Below are 12230 nucleotides of genomic sequence, written 5' to 3' on the forward strand. Positions count from 1 at the left end.
ATATATATATATATATATAAAAGATTTACAACCCATTTTCTTCATATTGCTTCAAATGAATTAGCATGCAGAGAAAAGGAAGGATTTCCTACTTTCATTCAATTTTTCACAGAAGAAACTGATAATCTAGGAAACGTAACAAATCGAATTGAATGTATAACTCAATCTTCTCTAAAACTACACAACATGATTCCAAAACATCGCAGATATAGTAAATTACAAATTCGGATAATCCTCAAATATGTCCTGCCCATCTGTACAATAAATTGATCAAAAAATTAGAAAATCACATTGAGACTGACAGATTGTTTTTTAACCCCAAATCCAAACTAGAAGGAAACAAGTTCAAGGGGATAGTACAAGAACTGCCCAGTTGGGAACAATGCTATATCATTTTTGTTTAAATCTGCAGCTTCTGGTATGGAAATTAACATTAAAAAAACATAAAAAACTTAATTGGTCATTCTGCAAGGGCGACTTTGACCAAAATTTGGCCGAAAGAGGGTTGGAGAACAACAACTTATTAAAAGTACAGAGCACATGAACAATCAATCATTATCACTTACATTTGGCTATGGATTATCATAAAGATATAATTGAAACCATGGGAAGGAAAAGCTGTACTTAATACCTAAGTTTAATCATGACAAAAATATAACAAGAAGATAATACTAAATCAGCAAATAGCGAGGTGCAACCAGTAAACTCAAAACAACACACAATCTTTTATAGTAACTGTGTTTTTAATGTTGCTAATAATCATAATAAATATTTTTGTATTGATTTTAATTTGTTTATCATTCGCATGTAACGAATTTTTATAATATTATTAAAAACATCGTTAGTAGATCAACTCAAATAAAATTGTAGTCATATATTTTTAGTGATTAGGGAAAAATAACCAAACATTAATAATTATTTTAGTTTTAATAGTATTATAAAATTATGTAAATAAGAGCGAAATACATGATTTATATTAGTCTAAATAGAATTTTAGAAGAAAATAATTGAATTACCTATTAAGTAAGATTACATCGACATGGACTACAAGCCCATCGAAAATTTCCAAGGGGTCATTTGACCCAGCATGAATTACTTATAAATCAATACTACCACATATAACAATAACTTTAGAAACTATGCCGTCAATTCTCGTTGATACAGGTGAGTACACAGGTAAGCTAAACCTGTCCACCAAGGGGGGTGATTTTCCGCAAAACATTTTTGTACGGTATTTCTAAAGTATATAGGTTATACAAAGAAAATTGAACCTCGTCCTAATGCCGTACAAAAATAGCAGTACCGGAAGCTAGGAAAATTTTTGATTTTCCGAAAATTTTGGCCCGGGTTTTGGTGATTTATTAGAGTACAGCATTTATAATGCCGGATCGACATATAGATAAATTTTTAATCGACGCCCGCTGTACGTACTTGCTGATACAGGGGTTAGGAATACAGGGCACAACCCTCTATTTGTAAGTAGCGTATGAGGGGTGATTTGAACCAACATCAAATTCACTAATTTTAATTATATTTTATAACATAATGACATTTTTGCTTACATGTGCTTACTATAGGAAAATTAATTTTCCTCTGAAAAGTAGGATTTCACGGTGAAAAATTTTTATACGGCATTAATATATTTTGTTAATACTGACAACAATAACCAACAAAAACAAAATGCCGTAAAAAATGGTTCTAAATGGCTTGAAATATATTTTTGCAAATAAGAATTAAGGTATCTGTACCAAATAAGGCCAAGCTCCTAATAAGGCCAGAGTCTTTTTCTGTCAAAACAGGTAACTTTGCCACGAAACAGAATACTGTAATTTAACAGCACTGTAATTTAACAACTCTGATTCTGAAGGCAGCAGTGATTCTAATGATGTTCCACTTGTTAGACTTTTTTCAGTAGATATGCAGAAATCAGGTGCAAATAATACGGTAAAAAGAAGCATCCAAAAACTACTGCCAACACCAGAGTTGAAGACTTCAGTTATAAAAAGACGAAAGGCCTTGAACTCTACTGCCCAAGTTGTCGTGCGAGACATATTCAATAAAGAGAAAGAGAAAATAAATGTGGTCAAATTGGCTAAACACATCTATTCTAAATAAATGCTAAATATATATTTTTGTTTTTGCATAAATGTTTTATTTTTATAAAGTTATAGAAATACATATGATTTATTGATAATTATTAACATTTATTTACAACATTAGGTAATTGGGCTTAATGGGAACAGGTGTTCCTAACTTGTCACTAAAAATCAAAAAAATTAAAAAACCAAAACAAGATTAATCAATTTTGGTGGCAATAGCCTAAAACCATTCTAAATGAAGTATATTTGATGCCCTAAAAATGTTATGTATTTTTGGAAATTACTAACAAAAATTCCGAAGCTTAAAGCTTAACGTGGCCTTATTTGGTACAGGTACCTTACTTGCAAGAATTGATTTTATTTTTACTACTATTTTCTCCTTAATACAAATTATTTAAGACTGTACGGCCTTTCTATAATAAGAATTACAATATCATATAGAAAAATGTTTCTGTAATGCTGTACATATTTGTCGATACAGGAGTGAGAAACCCCGGATGCAAACCCCTATTCTGTTACTTCAAAACATGTATTATATTACTTTTAAATGTATTTATATAGGAATTCTCATGAATATTGAGTTAAAATTAATTGTTTATTATTATATTTATTTAAAAATAATACTTTCTTGCACGCGTCATTAAATTTCTAAATTTCTCAAAATATTTTCTCTATTCTCTATACACATTTTTTTTTAATCTTAAAGACAATGCCATTATAATTTCTACGGTATAAATTAAATTTCTCTTGAAATTAGGATAAAACTCATTTTGGACTTATACAGTTTCGGAGAATTGTTGCAACAAATATGTACGACATTGTAATTTTCATTCTTTATGTTATACTCCTGAAAATTTGTAAATGCCGTATAGTTATTAATGACCCAAAAATGTAGTAAAAATTTAATGAAACATATTATCAGCTATGTAAAATCCACTAGTTAAAAATGTACGGCATTGTTTTTTTTTATTTTTTTACTTATGAAAAGTCAATTACAGCCATAATATTTTGAATATAACATTTTTAGTTTATAACAAGGAATTTTCAAAATATTGTAAATTTTCAAAATTTATTTATTTGTTTTTTAAATTTGTACCATTAATTATGACCGGCCATGATTTAGTACGATAGTTTTGGTTATATTTTATCAAAAAACTCGTTGCCGTTTAGGAATTAATGATCTTATCGAAAAAAATAAAACTCAATTCCAAAATACAAGTAATTGTTTATAAACTTTTGCATTAACCATAATTTTCAGACGGCATAGCTGCTAAGAATTATTTGGAGAGTTAAATAATCATGTGGAATCGATGGCGTACATTTTTCAATGACTTGAAACAATGGGGGCTAAAATAGAGGGTTGCGCCCTGCTTTTCTAACCCCTGTATCAGCAGATACGTACAGCGTCACTAAAAAAGTTATCTACATATCAATCCGAAATTTGTAGTATAAATGCCGTACTGTAGTAAATCACCAAAAACCGGGTCAAAATTTTCAGAAAATCAAAAATTTTCCTGGTTTCCGGTATTGCTATTTTTGTACGGTATTAGGTCCAGTTGGGGTTTTTGTATAACATAATATATCGTTTAGAAATGCCGATAACCATCCTCCTCCCCTCCTTCCTTAGTGGACAGGTTTAGATTACCTGTGTACTCACCTATACCAACAAGAATTGACGTTTCTAAAACTTCCGATGGGCTTGTAGTCCAGTAAAATTATCAAAATAATAATAAGAACGAATACTGACCTAATGGAGTAACGATGGCAAAAGTTCCAATATAAAGCAGCACCAGAAGAACCTTCGTCTTAGAAGTTACCAGTTCCACACCCACACAAAAAGCAATTACTAACTTATGGGTAGCAATAGCTGCAAATAAATACCAAACTTTATCGACACTACCCTCCAAACCCACAGCCAATCCCTCGAAGACGGCGTGGAAACTTAAGGCTAACACTGCCAAGAAACCAGTGAAAGAACTCTTTAGTGAATCGTTCATGTGATGATGAGCATGTGACTGTTTCTCTACATTAATAGTCGTCTGAGAATTAAACAATTCTTTGTTTGAGGTGCTGATGTAACTTATGCTTCCATCATCTAATTTCGTTAAAGTTACTCTGGGTATTGAGAGTTCGTCCTTTGAACTACAACTTTTCACTGATAAAGACCGATGTAGAGCGTTGTTGTGCACTTTCCTGTCTAGTAACATATGCACCGTCTCTTCTATGAAATACACGAAGAAAAATCCAAAACAGAACACTATTTCCGACAGTGGGATATTTTTTCCAAATTCGGGTATAGCGTCCCGTTTCCCCAAAGACTCAAAACTTTCTCGAACTTCAGGTTGTAGATGAATAAACGTTGTAAATAGTAAGACGCCACCACCGAAACATAGTAATAATGATATTAACAAGTTTTTATCTCCGTCCACTGATTTTATCGAAATTAGTTTTGTTAATTTTATCGGTAGAATTCCTAACAGAAACGAACAAACTCCTAAGACAGCCATTGATACGAATTTTGCTAACATCAGATCATTGTTTGCAGCTTCCTGCGCTGCCGAATTTTTTAATACACTCTCCATTTTGTATATAAATATATCACAGTGTTTATCACTATTACTCTATATGTATAGCTGCCTGCAAGGGTTTCAACTATCCAGTTAACAGTGCAGCGTCATCTTAACTGCATCTTACGGTAATCTGAAACAAAACAAATCAATGGATAAGCGTTGTTAAAGTTATTTTATATATTTCGTTATTTAACTATGCAACATATTTTGAAATAAAAGCAGATATACCTTAAATAATAAACAAATACACCACTCCTCCTAATGACCCACCATTACCATACTCGATAAGCATAAGCCAAACAATTTAATGTAATTCTCTACTTAACATTCCGATAATTTTCGCGTCATTTTAAAATAGTTGTTAACAATTTTAAGTACGTATAACTTATCAAGACCCTACATTCAAGGAAAATTATGCTTTAATATACTATATCGTAACTTTTACATTATCTTGAGTTTAACTTTGGAATTTATAAGCGTTAAGTTAAAACAGCAGGTATTCGGAAGATGAAAGTACAGCATTATACAGGGATGGCCAGAAGTACGGAATAAAATTCATATCTTTTAAGTTATTTTTTTTTAAAACGCCGAAACACGTTAACTGATTTTGATTTTTTCCCATCTTCCGGTTATATAATAATAAATTTTTCTTCAACCCCCTAACCCCCAGCTACCCCTACTTTTTTTTTCAAATGGAAACATAAGGCATGAGGGGGCTCGTTGAAAAGCTTATAGAAAACCGAATCCAGCCATACCAAATAAACAAGTTTTATTTTTTCAATAGCAAGTTTTTTTTCATTTAGAAATTGAAACAACTAGATAATTTACAAAAATAAACTCAATGTCGCAAATGCTGAAAATGTCCTCCATTCACTATTTGGCATTCTCCAAGACGATAGTAAAAGCTGTCCACAGCATTCTGAATGACTTCAGCTGGTAAATTATGCATCTCCGCCCTAATCTTGTTCTTTAAATTCTCAATATTATCCGGTCTGTCCTGGTAGACTCTTTCTTTCAAATATCCCCAAAGAAAATAATCCAGGGGTGTTAAGTCGGGGGATCTTGGCGGCCATTCAACTGTACCCCGTCTACCAATCCAGCGATTTGGAAACATTTCATCTAAGTATCTTCGAACATCAATACCAAAATGTGGGGGAGCGCCATCTTGTTGGAACCAAATTCTTTCATTCGGTATATCTGGATCAATTTCATGAGGGAAAATCACAGCTAGAGCAGGTATCAGGTCAAATGTTAGGAAATCCAGGTAGCGTGCGGCAGTAAGATTTTCTTCAAAAAAGAATGGGCCCAAGATTCTGTTGTTGATGATACCTGCCCATACATTAACTTTTTGTGGATGCTGCGTATGCGATTCGCATGTCCAGTGTGGATTTTCCTGGGACCAAAAGCGATAGTTGTGCCTGTTAACCACTCCATTTAAATAAAACGTAGCTTCATCCGAAAAAAGTACGTCTCGTTGAAAACCATTATTGTCGTCACACCGTCTCATCATTTCCTCACAAAATTGTAATCGCCTATCATAATCGTCTTCCAAAAGCTCTTGGACAAGACATACCTTATAGGGGTGGTATTTCTCTTGTTTCAGAAACATTCGAATTGCAGTTCGAGAAGCATCGTGATTGCGGGCCAATGAAACAGTTGAAGTATGAGGATTTTCAACAAGTTCTAATGCAATGTCTAATTTCTTTTCTTCATTCAAAGCACGTGCCCGTCCAGTTTTGGGCAAAGTCTGTACTGTACCGTGTTCCTCAAATTTGTGAAATATTTTACTAACTGTCCCTTGCGAGATTTGGTTTTCGGGATATTTCGCATTAAATAAATCGCGCACTTCAGCCTGACTTCTTATTTTGTCTCCACATCCAAGCAATATCAAGATTTCGATGCGTTGCCTTTCCGACAATACCATTGCAATTCAGTAAATAACTTGATTTTGACACAATAGTAACGTTTCGAACTCCAATTTACAACTAAAGCGAAAAATTAACCAGAAAGCCTGGCAAGTAAGTGGTGCCAAAAAAACGCAACATAAAAAATATATCTTTTTTGCGTTAGCAGTGATAGGTACAGTTTCAAATTCTTTATTTTATTCTGTGCAAATTCATGGAGGATAACACTGAAGATAATTAAATTTTATTTCACTTGTTAAGTAGGTGTTTTATACAACCCTAAAAACCTTGCTATTGAAAAAATAAAACTTGTTTATTTGGTATGGCTGGATTCGGTTTTCTATAAGCTTTTCAACGAGCCCCCTCATACCTTATGTTTCCATTTGAAAAAAAAGTAGGGGTAGCTGGGGGTTAGGGGGTTGAAGAAAAATCAATTATTATATAACCGAAAGATGGGAAAAAATCAAAATCAGTTGTGTTTCAGCGTTTTAAAAAAATTTACCCATTCAAAAGATATGAATTTTATTCCGTACTTCTGGCCATCCCTGTATGTTAACCTGCAAATACAAATGAGCGGAAATCATAAGACGCGCATAGCAGGCTACGAATTGTGTGTGTATTTAATTCGGAATCAGTAAAAACGGTGAAATTAGATGATGTACAGCTTTTACATGAACAAACATTTCTTACATTAGTAATTTAAGTTTATAAGGATTCTCTGTGAACAAGGAATATGCCTTTTACTAATGTGGAAGCGTATGATATGTTGGCATTTTTTTTTCAATATTTGAAAAATGCCGTTATAGCTTCAAGAGAATACGCTTTGCGATACCCTCGTAGAATACGCTACTCCAGAGAAGTATTTCAGTGTTTAGCCAGATGCCACTACATTCTGTAAGAAAATTTCGCAGTGCAAGAACGTAAGATAATATTATTGTGTTAGTTTGTAAATCCCTAAATAAGTGTTAGAAAATTAGTTAAGAGTCCTGAGAATTTCATAAGGAACACAAGTACTTTTCTCACACAAATGACACTAATTTTCTACGAAGCAAGAGCTGTCACATATCGTTTGATATTATTTTTCATTTGTGCATTTACTTGGCCTGCCTCGTTATGGAAACAATAAATCTTTATAAATGCTCAGATATTTGGAATTAATAAAAAAATGAAAAAATGTACCCACATATTAAAAAAATTGCTTGATATAGTTTTTGGCTTGGACTGTCAATGTTATTCAAGCACAATTTCACTACTTTACCAATAACCTGAAAACGAAAAATGATATCGACCTCCGGTTTGTGTATTTGTTTTCCTTAATAAATGATCTATTAAGCCTTGGAAATAACTATAACGATACATTTAATTTTTTTAGTAGTCGATGAAATGAAGCACTAAAAACGGCCTTATCTCCGAAATCTGTGCAGTAAGATGGATCGTGATGCAGCTTTTTGCATTCGATTCGTTAGAGCGTCCAGAAAGTTTGTGACCCTATGTGATCAATGAGAAATGAAAATTGCATCGGTGCATAAGAAAAATGCATTTTTAAAATTGCACTCGAAGAGTTAAAAAGTAAAAAATTTTTACTTTGAAAATATTGACGGAAATGAGTTCAATTTTGCTACTCGGGGGTTTTTTGGGGTCACTGAACACGAATATCACGATGGCAACGATCTCCGCGGTACCTAGTGCCTATAGATATATAGGCACTAGGCCAAAAATAAGAAGTTTGGCATCGGCAACACTTGAAAAGAGTATACTGCCTATATGGGGACGAAAATGGTTTGAATCCGACAGACTGGGGATGGGATTAAAACAACAAACCTTAGTTCCCCTAAAAATGACTCAGTTACCTGGTCCACGAAGTATCATGAATTAGGTTTTCTGTGGGTGCAAAACTGCAGCATCGCGTGCAAAAATTGTGCTGGCATTAATTGCACGAATAATGAAAATATTCTGCAAATGACATATTTTCTTCGGAACTGGAAACACTATATGAAGAAGATGAAGAAGATAATAATGAAAATTAAAAAATTAAATAAGAAACATTAAAATTGTAAAGATATCTAAGTATAGATAATATTTTTTTGAAAACATGTATTTTTTGTAATGAATAAATGTATTTTTATAATAGGAAATAATTAAGAATAAAATAGTTGTCACAGAAACCAGCCCCTGGGTACTAGGTACCTCTAGGACCGTTACCGTCGTGATATTCGTGTTGAGCGACCTAGAAAACCCCGAGGTAACGAGTTTCGGCTAAGTTTATAACAAATTTCCACAAAACTCCAGGAGACGACGTGGAAACCGGCCACTCTGGGCACTAGGTACCTCGGAGACCGTTGCCGTCGTGATATTCGTGTTCAGCGACCCCAAAATCCCCCGAATAGCAAAATTGAACTCATTTCCGTCAATATTTTCCGAGTTATAAATTTTTCATTTTTTAACTCTTCGAGATGCAATTTTAAGAATGCATTTTACTTATGCACCGATGCAATTTTCATTTCTCATTGATCACAAACTTTCTGGACGCTCCAACGAATCGAATGCAAAAAACCGCATCACGATCCATCTTACTAAACAGATTTCGTAAAATAAAGAACTAAAAAGAAGTGACCACCTGCTAAAGTAGGCCTGAGGTACCAAATGGTACTTGACGAAACTTTAATGGCGGATTCTATGTCACAAATGAATGAAAAAAATTTCATGTATACATGTGTCGACAATTATTTTCGAGACTTACAGGGTGTTTCAGAAAGACTTCCCGTAAATACAGGAGAAATACCCCCTGTATTTACGGGAGGTCTTTCTGAAACACCCTGTATAGTATTAAATATTTAAAAAAATGTACTGTAAGGCCCTCTCACGTATGTATTTTTTACCTTCTTGCATTTTTTGCACTTATTAACATTTTCTGGAGGACATTTATCCATTTTATGTTTTCCTAATTAAAATAAATTATGTACTAGGTATTAAATTAATATTTTACCACCCCATCCAACAAAAAAAAAAAATAAACCCAGAGCATTTTGATTTATTACAACACTTATTCCATATTTTTTTCTTTCCTTTTTTTCTTGGAATCACTTTCTTCTAAACAAAGAAAATAAACAGTAAATTCTATTCCTTACAAATAATTTGATTAGAATTTGTTGTTCCGAATCTTTTGAAATGTTTCTTTTATGGAACATAAGAAAAGCAGTTAAACATTCAATACTCAATAGTGTTTTGCACTGATAAGTCATCTTTCATCTTGAATATCAAAAAATTTCCAGTGCAATTTCATCTATAGGGTTTCATTATCATAAGTAAAACTATCATTATCATTTTCATTAGCTGTATCTTTATCATTATAATTATCATTGTCATTGTCATCGTCATTGTCAATGTCATTGTCATTGTTATTGTCATTATCATTATCATTATCATTATCATTATCAGTACTACTAACGTTATCTTAACCTTATACTTAGCCTTATTCTTAACCAAATCATTATCAATAACACAATCCAACATCAGGTCCTTCCAAGAAAACAGCTAGATATAGACTGTCATCATTAATATCGTTTTAATCCATCAATATTTATAAAATTGGATCTGCCAAGATACTATTTTTGTTTCATATAGACATTTAGCTAGGTAAACACACGAAATATTATCTTACTAGGCCATAGATAGCACTGAACTTGAAAAAATTATTATGTACAACTACATTATTGAAATAACTCAATAGTTTGTTGACCTACATACCACTGACTGTCTCTGATTATGACATGCGATATACATAAAGTGACACAGGTCTGAATCACTAGTCGTACTCATAAAACATCACAAGAGACAACAGAGGTACATTTTCATAACAAGAAATATTTTTAAGACATGATAATTGGTAATCATTAAAAGTGGCTAATGTTCATAATATTAAACATAAATACAATTCAACCAAAAATATATTTTAAATTGACAAAAAATATGTATACACATATTTTTTTCTTTATATCGGATGTCCCAAAATTCACGCAAGATTTGAATTTTGCGCCATTTGTGCGATAAAGTGTCGCCAACGAAAAAAAAAGACAGAATTATAGGGAACAGTTCAGGGTTATTAAAAATGGAGCGCTACACGAAAGAATAACACGTTTTCATTGTTGAGCAATATTTTAAAAATAATGAAGGCTTGGCAGGTTCTCAATTTTCGTATAAAATATGGTCAGACTAGGGATCTAACTTTAAAGCTGTGAAGAGATTAATTGAAAAATACGTGGAGACTGGATCAATTAGTGATCGTAAACACAAAACATCGAAGTAGTTCGTGAGAGTGTTGCTGAGACTCCAGGAACATCAATTCGGCATCGTGATCAAGAATTGGACATTTGGAGAAGGTCTTTAGGTAAATAAAGTATCTCAAATACAAAGCAAATGAATAAAATGATAAAATAAACATTGATTTACTTAATTTTGATACTAATAAAATTAAAATGTAAAAACTATAATATGTAGTTTGATTGTAAATCACTGCTTCCTGCTTATAGGCTATTGCTTATAGGATTTTGAAAGGAACTATGACGTTCAAGATGTTATATTACATGAATCGTTGAAATGGTCATTTTAGATGAAAAAACCGCGTGCTATTAAATTAGAGGGTGGAAATTGGAGATAAGGGTGAAAATGCACCCCTTTCAGTTTTTTTATTGTAGCTCGAGAACGAAGCAAAATTTCGCTGGAGTTCATAGTAAAAATTATTTAGAGAATTGAATTTCCCATCGAAATGGCTTATTTAAAAAATTTAAAAGAAAAATTTTATGCAAAAAATCGTTAATAAACAATTTTAAAAAAGCAAAATTTGTTTTTACTTTTTTTATAATTCATTCTTCCCCGGTTACATCTGCATCAATATTTATTGCATCTTTGTTTGTTGAAATATCAAAATTAAACTGTACCATAATTGTTATTTACTACTTCTGCGCATGAGCACAAATGGAAAAAAATTGTCATGTGCGGCCGTATTGTAAAAATCACAAAAATCATAAAATAATTTATTAGTTAGGTACTTAGTGTTATAACCTTTTTTTTAAACTTCAACACTGTATATCAAAAACGAAGGATCTAAAGAGCAATGCTTATACAGGGTGGTTCGAATTTTATGCAGGAAACTTCGAGGACAAATAGATCTCTTTAAAATAATAGGAGTTTGCCTTATAAACATAGGTCTGGAACAGCCTCGTTTTAGAGATACAGGGTGTTGAAATTGATTTTTTATTTGTATCTCCGGAATCTATTAACCGATCTCAATAAAATTTGGTACAGATAATGTATGATAGTAGACCTTATATTCCCTGAAATATGAGCCATAAAGATTCAACCAGTGGTGTACAACAGGACAGGGGTCACCCCCTTTTTATGAAAAAAACCTACGCCATTGTATTTTTTACAAGTTATTGTAACAGATTTATATTCTAATTTACTAAATACGTAAAAAGGTAACTTGAATTTTTTCCCTAAGATTCACCATTTTCAAGTTATTCATACCAATACAATCCCCTTGTGGTAGACACTTCAACCCATAATATTACAAGCATAATTATGTTTATGCTTAAAAGTAAGTGCAATTTGTAAGCACATCAACAAAATTCTTTCCATATCACCTGTGAGACAGTGTT

At 32.5% G+C, this 12230-nt stretch overlaps 1 protein-coding gene across 1 annotated transcript in view; it reads right to left on the reverse strand.

The window, feature by feature from the left end:
* Window positions 1-12230, reverse strand: part of LOC108908176 (zinc transporter ZIP1) — a 59065-nt gene that overhangs the window by 41734 nt on the left and 5101 nt on the right. The window contains exon 2 of the mRNA XM_018712111.1: window positions 3847-4799. Coding sequence (XP_018567627.1) covers window positions 3847-4681 — 835 coding nt within the window. The 5' untranslated portion in view covers window positions 4682-4799. The remainder of the gene's footprint in view (window positions 1-3846; window positions 4800-12230) is intronic.

Source organism: Anoplophora glabripennis, unplaced genomic scaffold (assembly GCF_000390285.2).
Source record: "Anoplophora glabripennis isolate ALB-LARVAE unplaced genomic scaffold, Agla_2.0 scaffold369, whole genome shotgun sequence".
Classification (NCBI taxonomy): Eukaryota; Metazoa; Arthropoda; class Insecta; order Coleoptera; family Cerambycidae; genus Anoplophora; species Anoplophora glabripennis.